At 39.8% G+C, this 18,941-nt stretch overlaps 1 protein-coding gene across 3 annotated transcripts in view; it reads left to right on the top strand.

Moving 5' to 3' along the window:
* Positions 1-18,941, top strand: part of nup50 (nucleoporin 50) — a 61,427-nt gene that overhangs the window by 38,040 nt on the left and 4,446 nt on the right. For all 3 annotated transcript variants that reach the window (XM_060839456.1, XM_060839454.1, XM_060839455.1), the window contains 3 exons: positions 2,925-3,554; positions 10,795-10,876; positions 17,356-17,474. In XM_060839456.1, coding sequence (XP_060695439.1) covers positions 2,925-3,554; positions 10,795-10,876; positions 17,356-17,474 — 831 coding nt within the window. The remainder of the gene's footprint in view (positions 1-2,924; positions 3,555-10,794; positions 10,877-17,355; positions 17,475-18,941) is intronic.

The following is an 18,941-nucleotide window of genomic DNA, read 5'->3' as shown; positions in this document are numbered from 1 at the left end:
TTTGAAATGGGACATATGGGTGCTGGTTACTTATGTGAAGATTTTGTTTTTTCTTAAAAGTCAGTGGGTCCTCTTGGAACACTGATCTAACTCCCAACAATTGTCAGAAAACTAGTGACTACAGACCTAGGCTTACAATAGGCAATGCTTCTTTTAAGACCATTAGTTTTGTTTAGAGTTCCTAACAATGCATGACAATTTTTAATTCTATTCCGAAAATACCAGCGTTGAATTCAAAAATGAGCTTAGTTTATCTCAGAACCACTTGCCTCAGCAGAAAAGATTTATTTGGTCTGCTTTCCAAACCAAGTTTTTGGTTTGAAATTTATTAGGACTGAAAAGGTTTAGGCGCTCAGATTTGCAAAAACTGGTTCAAGCCAGTTAACTGGAAAGGACTCATTGGCTCCACAGTCCATGACGAAGAAACTGTAGGAGTCAGTTGAGATGGGTGCCTCACTGAAATATTTACAGCACTTTTCAGCCAGAAGTGCCGAGTAGATAATCCATCACTACCTCCTCCCAGTTGTTACCAGAATTACAGATATCTGCTTTTAGCCAATTTGATTCAGTCCATGTGATATCAAGAAATGGTTGGCTGCTCTAGATACTGCAAAGGCATTTGGGCCCTGACAACATTCTGGTGATAGTACTGAAGACTTGTGCTCCAGAACTTGTCACTTCCCTAGCTAAATTGTTCTAGTATAATTTTACAACACTGGCTTCTCCCTGACAATATAGAAAATTGCCTTGCTATATCCTGTGTACATAGCAAGACAAATCCTAATCTGCCAATTACTACCCCATTAGTCTACTCTTGATTTGACACTAACTTGATTGTCTGGTTTAGAGTGGTGCTGGAAAAGCACAGCAGACCAGGCGGCATCCAAGGAATAGGAAAATCGATGTTTTGGGTAAAAGCCCTTCACTCCTGATGAAGGGCTTTTGCCCGAAATGTCGATTTTTCCTGCTCCTTAGATGTTGCCTGACCTGCTGTGCTTTTCCAGCACCACTCTAATCTAGACTCTGATCTGCAGTCCTCACTCTTGCCTGATGGAGGTTGTCATCAACTGTGCTATCAATAGCACCTGCTGAGCAATAACTCAATCAGTGACACCCAGTTTGGGTTCTGCCAGGGCCACTCGACTCCTGACCTCATTCCAGCCTTTGTTCAAAAGTGGACAAAAGAACTGAATTTGAGAGGTTAGGTGAGCATGACGGCCCTTGACATCAAGGCTGCTTTTGACCTACTGTGGTATCAAGGGCTATTAGGGCAAACTCGCTGCTGATTGGAGCCATATCTGGCACATGTGAAGATGGTTATGTCTGTTGGAGATCAATTATCTCAAATCCAGACATTCTCTGGAAGAGTTTTTCTCAGGATGGGGCCGAGGTCCAACCATCTTCAACTGCTTCATCAGTGACCATCTCTGTCATGAGGTTAGATGTCGGGATATTCACGGATGACTGCATCATGTTCAACATGTTTTGTCATTCCTCCGATACTAAAGCAGACCGTATTCAAATGCAGCATGACCCAGACAGTATCTAGGTTTAGGGCTAACAAGTGACAAATAACATTTGTGCCCCACGCATGCCAGACACTGACCATCTCCAATAAGAAATCGTCTAATCGCAGGCCCTTGACATTCACTGGATCCCCCCACTGTGAACATCCAGGGGGTTACCTTAAACCAGAAACTCAGCTGTACTCGCCAGATAAACCCAGTGACTAAAAAAAGCAGGTCAGGGGCTAGGAATATTGTGACGTGTAACTGTGTCCTAACTGTCCAAAGCCTGTCCACCATCTACATGGCACAAGTCAGGAGTGTGATGGAATACCCCTCACTTACCTGGGTCAGTGCAGCTCCAAGAACAATCTAGAAGTTTGGCACCATCTAGGACAAAGAAGCCTGCTTGGTTGACACCACATCCATAAACATCCGACTCTCTTCTCCACCAACACTGCTGCAAGTATCTATAAGATGCACTGCAGAAATTACAAAGAGCCTTAGACTGCATCTTCCAAACCCATGACCACTTCCACCTAGAAGGGCGAGGATAGCAAATACGTGGAAACACCACCCACCTGCAAGTTCTCGAAGCTGCTCATCATTCTGACTTTCAAATCTGTCACCATTCCTTGGGTCAAAAAGGCAATGTGGCTCAATCTGCAACATACGGACTGCGGTGGATTAGGAAGATAGCTCACCACCCCCTTCTGAAGGGTACTTGGAGATAAGCAATAAATTCCTACATCCCACGAACGAATATATCTTTTTTAAAAAAGGATGTGATTTGTCTCAAATCGTCTCAACCCCCTTGCTTTGTAACTGTGGTGGAAAGTGGCTTGAAACTGTTTTATCGTTTGGTAGAATTTAAAACTAATTTTTCTAGGTTTAGTTTGTTTATTTTTCTTGGAGATCTGCAGGCTCTTGAATATGTTTCAGAGACATTTAAAAATTAAACAAAACCTATCAAATCAGGCATCATTCGAAGATCTGACTTTGTCCATGCCAAGTAGGTTTCCTGAACTGAATTAGTCCCATTTTCCTGCATTTGGCTCATTTCCCTCTAAATCTTTCCTATCCATGTACCGGTCCAAATGTCTTTTTAAATGTTGTAATTATACTCACCTCTACCACTTCCTGTGGCAGTTCATTTCATATTTGCACCACCCTCTGTGTGGAAAAAGTTTCCACTCGAGTCCCTTTTTTAAATCTTTCACCTCTCGCCTTAAACCTATACCCTCTAGTTTTGGACTCCATTACTGGGGGGGGGGCTGCCTGAGGACCTTTTTTTTTGCTGTTGTTTTTTTTAAAATAAGTGATAGGAAGTCTTGATCTATGAAGACTTGGAGACCTTAGAATAGTGCAATAATCTATTTTATTTCACAATCTAATTAAGCATTTAATTTTATCTTGTAGGTTCTTTTCTGTCTAATGGTCCTCCTTCAAATCCCTTGGCGAAAGGTGAAATAGGTACAAAAGCAAATGGTGTTAATCAACTTAACACTCGGAGTAAAACTGGCTGTAACGAATACAACAAACAACTCACAGCACTAAATTGTTCAGTCCGGGATTGGATCACCAAACATGTCAATGAGAATCCGCTATGTGATTTGACCCCAATCTTCAGGGACTACGAGAAGCATTTGACGAGCATTGAGCAGAAATATGGTAGCAGCTCTGATAGTGGGTCAGAGAGTGACACAAGCAGCAAGAGGCCAGAAACGCAGTCTATTAACACATTTGGTGTTTCTAAAACATCAGCAGGGACAACCCCACCACCCATCTTTTCATCTGTTAAAAGCAATGATATTATTCCACTCACTTCAGAAATGAAACCTGAGACTACGATAGGAAATAGTGGAAACAGCAGCTTCCTCTTCGGGAAAACAGGGGAAAAACCACCTTTATCTGGCTTTTCTTTCAGTAGTGGAACCTCAGGCTCATTATTTGGAAAAGATCTAAACCAAGAAAAGTCCGGAGCTCCAACATTTTCCTTCACCGCATCTGTAGCAAAACCAGAAGAAATGAATAGCAGTGAGCGCAAAGGTATTTAACTTTTTTTTTAAATAAACTGTTTATACTTACAAATTCAGTAGTCCTGGTCTTAAAGTAGTCAGGTATAATAATAACAACTATATTGTCAATAGCCATGAAGTGTACTCTGTTGTTTCTTTTCTCTTATCCACACATCATTTAAAGAAATGGCTAGATTAAAGTGTTTGCAAATTTTAATCTTGCGTATAAGTTTTATAACAGGAACATCAGCCTTTTTTGCGTGAGGTGCACAATTCAATTTTATTCTGAGGGAACAATTGAGCAAATTTCCGAAAGATGAGGCATTATAAATTAATCTTGCTGGTATCCAAACAGTGTTTTATGAACGATGTCCAAACAGAAGATTTGGCTTTCTTGCTTGTCAAAATATTGAACCTCTGATTTAATGGCATTGTAGTAGTAGCACCATAGTGCTAGGTAATTCATTAAACTACCAGCATTGCTGAAACAATTGTCTATCACACAATTAAGTTACCTCCCATTTGCCTGTACCTCCACAATCCAGCATTGTAGCTTTTTGGGGACAGATCAGAACAACATCTCCCCAAAGCATACACTGAGACTCTGGAATTCTCTCCCTAAATCCCTCTACCTCTTAAGGCAGCACATCTGTGATAATCAGGAAAAATAGGTAAATGGTAACAGGAATCCAAATGGTGATTAAATTTCATTGTGCAAATGCATTAAAATAACTTTGTTAATAACGACAGCAACTACTATTCCCGACCACCCACTGCATTAGTCAATAGTTTAACAACTTTACATTCAGGTTTTAAAGACGTGAACAAAAAAAACTAGATTGTTGTTACATGTTGAAATCAGTCAGTGAAAATATAAGTGCAAGAAAGGCATAAGCGTATGTTAGTGGTTGATAGTGGATGCGATGGGATGTAACAATAAAACTCTACATAAAGCAGAAAATATTTAGTCCAAGGTGAAGTTCAACAGTAAGTAACAAGTGTGCTTTAAGTTGACAAGTCTCACTGCCTTATTACAATTGCAAATCCCAGCCCAAGGTAAATGCCACTGAACAGAGCAAAGTCTGTAATATTAATACTAACCTGAATTTAAGATTGCATGCTGTGTCATCATTTTGTGGTACTTTCAGTACTTTTCCAAACATTCCATTATACAGAAAAACACCTTCAAGTGGCACCGTGTGATGACCCAACAGGACAATTCTTTTATCGGGCAATTTTGTGTCTTGTAGTTACCTCAGTAAAAATATGCTGTTTTTTGCATTAGTACTGTTTTTCCACATACTTTTCCACTTTATTTCAGTTACTTGCTGTCATGTCCAAATAATCTCTTGATGGTCTAGTTTGAAGGTATTTTTCAATTCAACCTATACAGTATCCAGTTATCACCTGTGTTTTCTTTCAAACCAGTGTCCTGACAGCTTTAGCTAAAATCTTAACATATTGAAATATTTTGTGCAATGGATGAATTACTCATTTTATAAACTGAGCCCAAAAACATGCAAATATAGTAATGTTACCCATATACACACAATTGAGCTTTGTTAGCAGGAAAAATACATGTTGCTTTGTGATTAAATACTAATCATTTTAAAATTAAAACTAGCTCATTTCTCAAATGCCTCCTGTCAGTCTATAGACCAAAATACTATAGATTCGACAGATCTGAAATACTCTGTGGAGAGAGAAAAACAGTCAAAGTTTCAGGTACCCAATCTTCTTTTAGTTCTGCCACATGGCTTCTCAAGGCTGAATCTCTCTGTATAAGTGCTGCTAGACAAGCTGAGCACTTCCAAAATTTCCCACATCCGTTGGGCAAAAGTAATCCAATTTTTCTAATTGTTCAAAAAACAGTTTGACGACTTGAGTCTCATTCCCTTCAGGAGGAAACCCAGTAGCAGATGCCAGAATCCCAAAAAGTTATGGCATGAGTGTAATAACCAACATGATAAGCAATCTATTGATGACTTCAAAAATTGTGTAATTTAATAAAACTACCAGCAGAGCTAATATAACCATTTTTACCTTTTCACTTAAATGTGATAGAGACAGACTAGACTCTCAAGTTCTGATCACAAGGAAAAGGGAAAGCAAGCTCGAACTAAGGCATTGGGTTTAGCTGACACAAACCTTGTGTTCACCTCTGGAATTCATATGAAAATGGAGGTCAGAAGCAGGGTGCTTTTCATTCAGGATTGTTTTCTTTTCTCAGCCTGATGTGGGGTGTGTCCCCTGGCAAAAATGGGGCAGAAACAGTCTGACTGAAGGAACAGCTCCTTGCAGAGCTTTCCTCTTCTGTCACTGTTAGACCTTTTTTATTTGCTTCTTAAGGTCAACCAGAACAGCTCCAGAGTTGTTAGGAATGGTCTGAGTGTTGGTCTTCCCTGGAATAATGTGCCAGAAGCTTGGAAAAAAGCCGAAGACGTGGGTTAGAATTCTGTTATTGAATTTGAATTGCACAATCTGCAATAAAGGTCTAACATTAAAAGCTAGCCTAACAAGGGCCAGGAATCCATTTTTGATTGAATCAAAAACTCATCTGATTCCCTAATGTCCTTTTTTTTTAAGAGTCTGGTCCACGTGTATTTTGATGTCCTTGTGTTTTGACTGAACTTTGCATCAATCACTTGAGGTGTCAGCTCTGAAATTCACTTTCTTTACAATCTTGGTCCAAACATGCACTAAAGAGCTGAACTATGGTAGGATAACTGCACTTGACATGAAGGTAACATTTGACCATATGTTGCATCAAGAAGCTGCAAGAAAAGCTGAATTGGTAAGAACTGGTGTGTAGGTGGACCTACCCTTCAAGTCATCCTTAGCGTAAAGGTTGTGGTTGACAGAGGTAAATTATCTCCATCACAGGACATCTCTGCAGGAGTTCCTTAGGGCAGCGTTCTGGGCCCAAACATATTCAGCTGTTTGGTTAAACACCTCCCTTTGTCATAAAGTCAGAAGTGCATACTCCGCATCATCCCCATTCCAAAATTGATACAACATATGCCCATATACAACATGGCCTCAACATCCTTTGGAGATGGAACGGTGGCTAGCACTGCTGCCTCACAGCGCCAGGGGACCTGGGTTCAATTCCCACTTCAGGCAACTGTCTGTATTGAGTTTACACATTCTGCGTGGGTTTTCTCTCTGTGCTCTGGTTTCCTCCCAAAATCCAAAGATGGGTATATGAATAGGAAGGGTTTGGAGGGATAAGGGTGGGTGCTGGCAGGTGAGATTAGATTGGGTTGGGATATCTGGCCAGCATAGACTGGTTGGACCGAGGGGTCTGTTTCCATGCTGTACATCTCTCTGACTCTGTCCCTCTGTGCAGATCAGATGAATTGGCCATGCTAAATTGCCCATAGTGTTAAGTGTATTAGTCAGAGGTGAAAAGAGTTTAGGGGAATGGGTCAGGGTGGGTTACTCTTCTGAGGGCCTGTGTAGACTTGCTGGACTGAAGGGCCTTGTTTGCATACTTGTAGGGAATCTATTTTAATCTAATCCATAATGTTGCACTTAGGTGCCAAGCAATGATTACCTTCAACAGGAGTGAATCTAACCATCTTCCCTTGACATTGCATTGCTGCAATGGAAACCTCCCCTACCCAACAACCAAGGGAGTTGCTAGTGATCAGAAACTGATTGGATAGATGAGTGAACTATGAACCATTGAGTCCAGCATTGGTGGTAGGAATGTATTGGAGAAGATGGTGAAAGAGAAAATTAATTTCCATTTGAAGAGGCAAGGTTTGATCAGGGATAGTCAGCATGGCTTTGGCAGAGGGAGGTCCTGCCTGACGAATCTGGAGGAATTTTGAGGAGGTGACCTAGTATTTGGATGGGGTAAGGCAATTGATATATTTTTGTTTCAGCAAGGCCTTTGGCAAGGTCCCATATGGGGAAACTGATTAAAGACAGTAAAAATTCATGGGATCCAGGGTTATTTGGCAAGTTGGATCAAAAAATTGGGTCCTGAAAGTCATGGGTTTGAGGTTAAAACTGAATTTATCTATCCTAAAGTGCAACGCAAATAGGGTGAGTTTAAATGTGGAGTGCTTTTGCTGAAAATGGCAAGCAATGGGAAGTGATGTTTTGTAGTGATATGTTCTGAGACTACAAGCCACTTACACTTGAATGCCACAATTGAAGACGCAATTTCAACAGTTAATATAGCAGAAGATTGGCCGAAGTGCAAGAAGACATTAATAAACTTGCAGTGTGGTTATGTAATTGGCATGCTGATCTCATTATAGATAAGTGAGAGTTTTTATACATTTTGGAAAAATAAGGAACCAACTTACTAAGAGAATTCCAGGAGAATCTGGAGGTACACATTCACACACCATTTAAAAGTAGCAATGCAGACTAATAAGGCTGGAAAGAGCGAATTAAGTACTACGGATTATATCTACAGCAATCAAATTTGAAAGCAGAGATATTGGGGGTTAAATATCTTTGGAACTTTGATTCGATCACTTTTTGTTTACTGTATCATTTTGGTCTCCATATAAAATGCTATAGAGGACCTGGAGAAGACACCATAAAGACTGAAGCATGCCAGATCCAATTGTACCTAATAAGCAAAGATTGAACAGGCTGGAAACCTTTCCTTTAGGAGTGGGTTCAATCCTTATTAATCTACTAGTTTGCTACCCACCGATCCATGTACTCAGTCAGCCCCAAATCCCATTTTACTCCTTTGGCCCATTCTCGTGACTTTTGTTATCCAAGGGATGTCCGTGCTATTGTCCCTGGTGGATAACTAGGACTAAGTGTAGTCGAAGGGCAGATATGGGTAAGTACGTTAAGATTGGGTAGGCACGGAGAGAAATGTTTCCACTGTGGAGAGGCAGTGCAAGGATCCATAAATATAAGCAAGTGACTAATACGTTGATTTTGAAGTTAGAATTGTGAGCATGTAGAAAATGCTACAATAGTGTATTTGAAGTGAATGCTATAAATTTAAAGCAGAGTTAGATGAATATGTAAGTTAAAAAGATAATGTTATGGTTTCTGATGAGAGAGTGGGAGGAAGGTCATGTAAAGTATTAACATACCCTGTTACACCAAATGGCCATTTGTTTACTGAACATTTGTGGTTTATTTTTGCAGGAAAATTCTACATTGAAGCAGTCAACAGTATGGCTGGCACAAGTTGGGAAAATGTTTCCCAATGTATTTGTGCAGTGCATTTTGGCCATATATTCTTGATGACAGGTTATATATTGGGAATGCAATTTACTGCAAAAATCTTGCAAATGCTCAGGCATTGTACCTTCTGATGTGTGTGTGTTTGTTTTTTTTTAAAAACGCTCATGTCAATGTCAAATTTTAAGACATGGAGTTTAAATTTAGTTGAATTAAAATTAGTTTGCAGCAGTGGATTTACAAACTGCCACATAAGCACATAAATAGGAGCATGAATAAACCAGTTGACCCATCCACTTGTGCTCTGTCATTCTGTATGATCATGATCTTTGGTGTTGACTCCATTTTCATGTCTGTTTCCCTTATTCACTGTTTCAGGTAATCAAAGTATCTAGGCAAAAGGTGAGGACTGCAGGTGTTGGAAAAGCTCAGCAGGTCAGGCAGCATCAGCGGAGCAGGAAAATTGACATTTTGGGCAAAAGCCCTTCACCAGGAATGAAGGCAGGGAGCCTCTGGGGTGGAGAGATAAATGGGAGGGAGTGGGGCTGGGGAGAAGGTAGCAAAGAGTACAATGGGTGGATGCAAGTGGGGATGAAGGTGATGGGTCAGAAGAGGGTGGAGTGGGTAGGTGGGAAGGAGAATTGGCAGGGAGGACAAGTCATGAGGATGGTGCTGAGCTGGAAGGTTGGATCTGGGGTAAGGTGGGAGGGAGGGGAAATGAGGAAACTAATGAAGTCTCCAATCTAGTCTCTCTGAAGCAGTGAATCTATCCATTTCCATTTTAATTATGTTCAGTGATGGACAACTACACCATCTGGATACAGAGTTCCAAAGATTTATAGCCCTTTTGAGTGAAGAAGTTTCTCTGACTCATTTCTAAATGATCTGTCCCTTTATCATGAGGATGTTCACCATGACGGAGATTCTCTAGTCTGGAAAGGAAGCTTCAGTGTCTCCCTTTTCAGAATCTTGTATATTTTCAACAAGAAAGCTCCTCTCATTCTAAACCTGTAGTATTACTAATTGGAGCAATAACTTCATGGCTAATATGTTACCCTTCTTTGCCCTTACTGCTTCGGTCTCTTTACTATCACCAGTTTAATTTCACACTTCCAAGAATGTTGCATTTTTATGTTAAACCATGAACAAAAATTACAAGTTTAAAGTTAACCATGTAAGCTTGGTGATCAGCCCCAATCTCTTTGTTTTCACTCTATCTTGAAGTGGTGGATATCTGTCCACGTTTAAACATTATACATTTAACTGTTTAGTCTGGTCGAACAAAGGGAATGGGTGAGTTGTCTGACAGATTGACCAGCTCTGAAGAGGCATAGCATATGGTGGGTTCAGGTCTGATGGTAGAATGGGAAAGCTGTGGGAAGTATGGAGTGGCAAGGGGGAGGTTAATGGGTGGACTGTGACAGGGTCTGGGTATGGTGAAGTTCTGCAGGGTGGGGATGATGTACAGATGAGTTCAATTGAATAGTTAAACTTTTTTTATTACACAGGAGAAGTTAGATACTTTAAGTACTTTTTTTTAAAAAAAATACTTTTGTAGGGTTCTAGGCATAAAGACATTGCTCAGAGGAAAATAAATTTCTCAGGCAATTCCTTTTTGAATCTGCTACCGTGGAGATTATGCGCAGTCCTGATTCTCCCACCTTGCTCAGTAAAATACAAACAAATCTTTTGAGCAATAGGCAGTAAATGCTGTCATTTCCAGTGATCCCATATCCAAGATGTGATTTTTTCTTTTAAATCACCATATTGCTAATTTAATTAGTAAAGAAAGCCACATCTTGCCCACATCCAGACGTGGCACACATTACTCCTGATGGAGTCCATTTTATAACTTTGCTTTTCGGGTTGTGGTGAGAATGCATTTAGACTTTTAATCTCCATTTATTATCAGGCAGCAAAACTGAATTGCAAAACCAGTAAGAGTGTGACATGACAATCCAGTAATCATGTAGTTATCTCGTTAGACAGACAGACAGACCATTTGGTTTGTTATCCCAGTAGCAATCTATTTAGTTAGTTTTCTTCCACAGCTTTTGTGTTGTAACATCTTCCTGTTCTAAACTTAGTTTTTTTTTCAATTGTAGATGAAAAAGATGAAGAGAATGAAGAACCTCCCAAGCCAGTTGTGACTGAAGTCAAAGAAGAGGATGCAATCTTTTCCAAGAAGTATGTCATTTTATTCTGAAACAAATGTCAATTTATTTACTACACTCTGTTTTTGTTCCTGATACCTATTTCATTTGTCTTTCGTGACTAGTACGGAAGTAATTTTCTGGAATTTAATTTAGAGCTTAACTTTTTCAATTGGTCCTGCTCCAAATAAAACATTGAGTTGCCTATGTCGTGCCAGACCATACAGCTGCTTTCTCATTAGAGAGAACCAGTTGGTGATGGTTTGAAAGAGAGTCGCCAAACCTCTGGGGCAAGAGGTTAAGAAGGACAATCCTTCATGGTAACCTCAGCTGGTGTGGGAGTTGAACCCACCCCATTAGTGTCACTCTATCATAAATTAGCCATCCGACTAACTGAGTGAAATGACTGCGCCTCCTCCCCATTCAATAGGATCATGACTGATCTGACACTCCTCACTTCACTTCCTTACCCTTCCCCATTACCTTTTTGATTTCATCTACTGATCAAGAATCTATCTCAACCTTTAAATATACAGAACAACCTTGTTATCCGAATGTCAGTTATCCTAATTTTGGATTATCCAAACAAGAAATCGAAGTCATGTAAAACATCATCCGTAATCTGAACAAAATATTCCCTACCTGTCTTGTTCAGAAAACCAAGGTTGTTCTGTACACAAGAACTCTGTCCTCACCGCTCTCTGGCAAGGCATTCCACATACACTAAACCCTCTGAGAAAAGAAATTCTTCCTCATTTCAGCCTTAAGTGGTAACCCTAATTCTGAGTCTATGCCCTCTGGTCTTAAATTGTTTGAAGAGGGCAAACATCCTCTTAGCATTTACTGTCAAACCCCTTAAGGGGATATGTTTTAGTGTGATCATTCCTCATTTTTTCGAAACTCCAGTGAGGAGAGACCCAACCCGCTTAATCTTTGCTCATAAGAAATTCCCTCCATATCAGAGATCACCCCTAATGAACCTTCTCTGAACTGCCTCCAGTGAAATAATATATTTTGTAAATAAGCGGATCAAAACTGCTCACAGTACTTCAGATGTGATCTCATCTGCTCCTTACAATTGCAGTAAGACGTCCCTACTCTTAAACTTCCAATGCCTTGAAATAAGAGCCAATATTCCATTTGCCTTCCTGATTTATTTGCTGCACCAGTGTGTTAGCTTTGTTTTGTACACCAGTACCTCCAAGTCCCTTTTGTGTTCCAGCTTCCTGCAGTGTTTCTCTTTTGTTCTCCCTTCTAAAATGAATAACTTCACACTTTCACCTAATATTCCAATTACTAATTGCCCGCTTCACCTATCAATATCTCTCAACTGTTTGTCTTCTCATTGTAACTTGCCTTTTCCCAATTTTGTGGTGTCAGCAAATTTAACTACAGCAAATTTGCTTCCTTACATTTTATGTATTTAAATTTGAAAAGGCACAGGAGTAGACACATTGTGACCAAGCATCTGGAGAGAAATTAGGGTGAAAAGTGTGTTATTTTCAAATCTTCCTTGGATGCAGGGGTCATACCAGAGGGACAGGAGAGTTACAAACATTTATTGTTATGCTGCACTGGAAATCAAGCTATTTCTGGAGTCACCAGAAAAGTTAAAAGAATTTTAAAAAGTACACGCTTATTCCATAATTAACCTAACTTTCAGATGCCAGGTAGCAGAAGGCATGGACTAGGTTTTGTACATAACTATTTGTTCAAATAGACTCCAGCAACAAGTAAACAATTATGAACCGCCAGCATATTATTTCACAAGTTAAAACTCTAGCCACTTTTTATAAAGTATGAGGCACAGACTGCAAGAGCAAGGAGCTGATGTTAAATTTGTACAAGACACTCGTTGTACTCAACACTGCAGCTGATGTCTAGTTGTGGGCATCTCATTATAGGAAAGATGCAAATACATTGCAAACGGTTACTAGAATAGTCCTAGATTTGAGAAACATCAGCTATGAGGTTAGATTGAATAAGTTGGGACTGACCACCTAGAAAAGGAGACAACTGAGAGAAGATCAGATTGAGCTTTTTAAACTCATGAGCAGCCTGGGATGAATCTGTTTCCATTTGTAAAAGAAGCTCAAACAAAAGGACATTGTTCTAACAGTTTGTAATCTTGGCAGGACTTGTACACCTTTAATGGTAAGGTCCTAGGAATGTTGCTGAACAAAGACTTTGAAGTGCAGGTTCGTAGCTCCTTGAAAGTAGAGTCGCAGGTAGGTAGTGAAGAAGGCGTTTGGTATGCTTTCCTTTATTGGTCAGAGTATTGAGTACAGGAGTTGGGAGATCATGTTGTGGCTGTACAGGACATTGGTTAGGTCACTTTTGGAATATTATGTGCAGTTCTGGTCTCCTTCTTATCAGAAGGATGTTGTGAAACTTGAAAGGGTTCAGAAAAGATTTACAAGAATGTTGCTAGGGTTGGGGGATTTGAGGTATAGGGAGAGGTTGAAAAGCTAGGGCTGTTTTCCCTGGAGCGCCAGAGGCTGAGGGGTGACTTTTTATAGTGGTTTATAAAATTGAGAGGCATGAATAGGGGAAATAGACAAGATCTTTTCCTTGTGGGGGAGTCCAGATCTAGAGAGCACAGGTTTAGGGTGAGAGAGGAAAGATATAAAAGAGACCTAAGGGATAACTTTTTCATGTAGAGGGTGGTGTGTTTGGAATGGGCTAGTAGAATTGCAACATTTTAAAAGGTATCTGGACGGGTATATGAATACGAAGAGTTTAGAGGGTAATGGGCCGGGTGCTGGCAGGTGGGACTAGATTGGGTTAGGGTATCTGGTCAGCGTGGGCGAGTTGGACCAAAGGGCCTGCTTCCCTGTGGTATATCTCTATGACTATATGCAGACGAAGCAAGGGTGATGAGAAGGAAAGACTTTTCCACACAGCAAAAGTGTTGAATACACTGACTGCCTAAACGAAATTTACATTCAGCAAGAATTGGTTGGCTTTCTTTTGGATAATTCCAGTGTGCAGGGATATAGGGAAAAGGCATTAGAAAATAGAGCTGATACAGGCAGGATGGGCTGAATGGCCTTCTTCCGAACTATTATAATTCTGTCAGTTACCCTTTTTTTTTAAATACATGTTATATGCGTACATGTGAAAATGAGTATTAGGGAAAGTCTATGAAAGCATTCAGTGTTCCCTGTCTGCAGCAATTGCTGAGATCTTTTTGCTGATTGGAATGTTGTTTCTATCTCTCTTCTCTAGATACTTTAACTACTTTGCAGGTGGCATAGGGTGTCTGGTTCATACTTGTAATGGTCTCTGTTGTATTAATATAAAGTCACCACTTGCAGCAACTGGCAAGGGAAAGTAAATAGACTATCTTCAGGGGTGTAGGTTTGCTCGCTGAGCTGTAGGTTTGATATCCAGACATTTCAATACCTGGCTAGGTAACATCAGTGGCGACCTCCAAGTGAAGTGGAGCTGTTGTTTCCTGCTTTCTATTTATCTGTTTGTCCTGGATGGGGTTCCTGGGGTTTGTGGTCATGTCATTTCCTGCTTGAACAAGAAATGACATCACCACAAACCCCAGGAACCCCATCCAGGACAAACCTATAAATAGAAAGCAGGAGACAACAGCTTTGCTTCATTTGGTGGTCGCCACTGATGATGTTATCTAGCCAGGTAATGAAACGTCTGGATATCAAACCTACAACTCAGCGAGCAAACCTACACCCTAAACCTCAACCTGAGCTACAAACCTTGCAGACTATCTTCAGGCTTCTGATTTTTTTCTTCTCTCTGCAGAACAAAACAGCACATTCTTTAAAGTTTTTGTAGTGGTTTCTCACTGAAGTATTCACATGTCTAGCTATCTGTGAGTTGATCACATAGTTATTTGCAGACAGAAGACTTCTCTCATCACTGGTCACTGGTCCACAGACCAGTCAATCAGCTGCATTTTATAAACCCTTTTTGCTGCAGCTCCTCTGCAAACTTTACTTCCACAACTGCATGAACAAGCAGGTGTATAAACACTACTTACAATGAGTGCCTGCTAACTTACCTTTTGTAAAAAGAAAAGTACAGAAATCCTCCAACCTTTCTTCGTATTTATTAGAACCGATCTTTTCCTATTGTAGTCCACAGTAAAATACAGAAAAATAAAAATGTATACTGTTCACACTATGCTTGATGAAAAAAAGGTGATAAGGTCAGCCTACAACTATAGGCCAATCAGTTTAACCTAGATAGAGGATATTTTTAAAATGATGATACAGAACTAAATTAATAGTTCCTTGGTTTCAGTGAGGCAAAGCAGTATGAACTTTAGGCCAAATCACATTTAACTAACTTGCTTGAGTTTGAGTTGACAAAGGGTCGGTGTGGTGTACATGAACTTCAAAAAGGCACTTGATTAAAGTTCAACAAACCAGGCCTGTCAGCAAAGTTAGAATTCAGAATTAAAAGTGGTAGCAGCATGAAATCAGAATTTGTCTGAGGGATAGAAATAGATTAGAGCTAAGTTTTTTGGGGGTTAGGGGAAGGTTTATAGTAAAATTCTCTGGAGGTCAGTGCTGAGACTACATTGTTCTGCTATGTGGATTAATAATCTGGGCTGTGGTTTACAGGGGGTACAATTTTCAAAGTTGCATTTAGAAGTTTTGTGAACTGTGAGCAGGATGCTACTTAAAATTCATAAGTTTATCAATTTGGTGGAATAGTCAAACAATTGACAGACTAAGTTTAATGTCAGGCAGTATGAAATGATGGGAGGAAGGTGTAGAGACAATTTTGTTTCTTTAAAGGATACGCTACCAAAAGAAGTAAAAACAAAAGTATAGAGGCCCTATGTACACTAATTGAAGGCAACAGGACAGATTGAGACAGTGTTTGCAAAAAGTACAAGAAGTCCTGAGCTTCATACGTAGGGGCACAGACAACTAGGGAAAGGACTTTTTGATTATACTGGTTTGGACTAAACTAGAGCATTGATTCCAGTTCTGGGCAGTTTAGGAAAGATGTAAAGGCATTTTTGAGAGTGCAGAAAAGATACAGGAGAATCATTCCATGTGAGTTATGTGGAGAAACTAAAAAAAACTGGACCTTTTTACCTTGGAGATGGTAAAGTTGAGAAGAAATTTGATAGATATTCAGAGTTATGAGGCAGTAGAATAAAGGAGGAGAAAATGTTTGCCTTGGTGAAAGGATCAATAAATACGGTACAGATTTAAGGTAATGGTAAAAGGAACAGTGCTGTTGTGAGAAGTACCTTTTATAGACCAGATATGGTTCTGATCAGAATGCATTGCTTTAAGTATGTTGGAGGCCCTTCTGATCCTGGTACGCAAAAGAGAATTGGATCATTATTGTATAGTACAAAGGCAAAATGACATGAGGTGAATTGCTCTTGTTGAGAACCATATTGATGTGACGAATCACATAGCCATCTGGATTTTTTAAAATACCTCCACGTGCTTCCTCTGCTCCATAAGTGAGTGAGGGGTTATCCGTTTTTGACCAAGAAAAACAGTCCAGGGTACTTCCTAAATGGTATGAAGTTCATGATGGGGAGGCTTCAGGTACATCGACTTTTTTTTTTAAAATGTCATGAACAGGTATGGAAAATAATCAAGAAAGCTACTGGAATGCTGGCCTTTATATCTAGAGGACTGGGGAACAAGGCTGCAGAAGTTATGCTGCAATTATACAAAACAAGGATATACTGGCCTTGAAGGGAGGACAATGTAAGATTACAGGAATGTTATTTATAACCCCCAAGGTCCAGATATGAGGAGACATTTACACAAAATAGGAGTGATCTGATCACCGTCTTCAGAATGTTAACAGGAAAAGACTGGAATGGTAAAGGGAAATTATTTCCCAGTTTGGGGGTTTGAGCACTTGAGAATAGTCTGAGAGTTAAGACCAGACCAATTGGGAGTGATGTTCGGAAGCACTTTTACACAGAGCGTGCTTTGAATTGTCTTCCACAAATGACAGGAGATGACAGGAAACCGTTATTTTTTTAAATCTATGATACATTCTTTATCAAAGTTATTAAAAGATAGGGCCAAAGGCAAGTATATGGAATGAGGCAACAGATCTCATTGAATGGTGGAACAGATTTGAGGGACTGAATGACCTCCTGTTCCTACAGTTGAGACCTACATCCAGAGGTTGGCTAAGTATGATTCTCTTGATTCTCCTTACTGACTGCTACATTCTCTCGGGTCCTTTACTTTCAGGACCTCTGAATTTTTTCTTCAAAACTGGCTTCTGAAAGGCTAAGAGACTAGTTTTTCATATGTTATCCCTCCGGATAGTTCTTGTTGACTTTGCACTCAGTTCTTTAATTTACCTGTTGGACCGATTTTCCTCTTAAGCTGTCTACATACATCTCTATTATTAGAAATACAGCTTCTTGTAGAAGCCAATTCTGTTGCAAGTTAATAAATATAGAATTGGGTCAATGACAAGTGGAATTGCTATTCTGTGCAAGTTTTTTTTAGTATAAGTTTACTATTATATTTTTAACATTTTATGCAGGTGTAAACTGTTCTACAAGAAAGATGGGGATTTCAAGGAGAAGGGAATTGGTACAATCCATTTGAAACCTGTGACAGATCAAAAGATCCAGTTGTTGGTGCGAGCAGATACAAATCTTGGTAAGTAGATTAACATGTATATTTCACATCATCTTTAATGTAACAAATAGGTTATATTGCTGCTGTACTTTATTGACTAATAACCAACTTTAAAAGTGGTGAGTATTCTCTAGAGTAAGGCAATCAGTGGGATTGAGTCCAATTGACTGTACCAGGTTATTTAGGCTAGCAGAATAGGGTAGGCATGTAGCAGAGGCGACTTTTCATATGGATTATATTTATTTTGGCAGAAGCAACATGGATAATCTGTATAAACTAAAGAATATGCAGGGTCAGAGTGATCTAGGTTTCATGTTCATAATCTGTTGAAGGTGACAGGTCATATCGACAGAGCAAGCAAAGAACATACAGAATCTTGAACTTCATGCTAAAGGTATTTAAATACAGATTGGAATAGAATGGTCATCCTGAAGATGTCTAATTAGGCTGCAACTAAGGTATTCCATCCAGTTTGGTAATGACATTTCGTGGAGGAATTTTGAGAAGACAGAAGAGATTTACAGGAGTGGCAATTTCAGATACAAGCTGAAAAGTTGGCTTTCTCTGTGGAGCCAAAAAGGGGAAACTTGGATATGTGCAAGGTTTGGGGAAGAGAGGACATTCCATGGTGCTAGCTGTTGCACAGTAAGCTTAAAGACTCTGTTTGCATGTTATTGGATGATTGAGCAAATAGTTAATGTGGTATTGTGGGTGGGCGAGGCAAGTGGTCAGGTCCAGTTAGGGTGTAAGGAATAGCTGTATCGGGGACGAGGAGGAAGACTGGCAGAGAGAAACTTTGTTCTGGCATTACCCAGGATTAGACTAGGTTTTCGGTTTGAATATTTTTCTCAGGAACTATTTGGGTAATTACACTGTTTGACATCTACAAGTCCAATTCCTTCTGAGATGTTTGCAGAAGGTAATCGATGGCAGTGGGGTCATTAATTAAAAGCTTAAACTTCCCAGGCAATTTCCACAGAGGTCAGCAAAGCAGAGCTTCCACAGTATCCTGATGCACATATCAGTCTTGCATCGAGCCTTCAGTGATCTGAGTACTTAAACATTTGAGCCAGAAGCAAGGAAGAGAGAAAATGCAGGTGCTAATTTAAAATGAGGTCATTGCTTATGAGATGTTCCATCAATAAATGCTTTGTTTAATTTTTTTTTCATGCAATGGCCAACATTTTTATTTGTACAACTTTCTATTAGCTATTAGAATTAAAAAATTCAGAATCCAGTGTGTGTTGTCCAGTGGAGAATTGGATATTTGAGTTTGAGATTTCGAAGAAAATTATGGACAGGCTGTAGGTTTGTTTTCAGACGTTTCGTCACTGTGCTAGGTAACATCAGTGAGCCTCTGGTGAACCGCTGATGTTCTGTCCCACTTTCTGTTTATGCACCTTTTGTCTGTTAAGGGTGGGGGGGGGAATCTCATTTCCTGCTTTTTTTTTGAGGTTGGTAAATCGTTGTGTTTATTGTTGGAGTTCC

This window comes from Hemiscyllium ocellatum, chromosome 19 (genome assembly GCF_020745735.1).
Source record: "Hemiscyllium ocellatum isolate sHemOce1 chromosome 19, sHemOce1.pat.X.cur, whole genome shotgun sequence".
In the NCBI taxonomy this organism is placed as follows: Eukaryota; Metazoa; Chordata; class Chondrichthyes; order Orectolobiformes; family Hemiscylliidae; genus Hemiscyllium; species Hemiscyllium ocellatum.
This window is presented reverse-complemented; position numbering and strand designations above follow the sequence as displayed.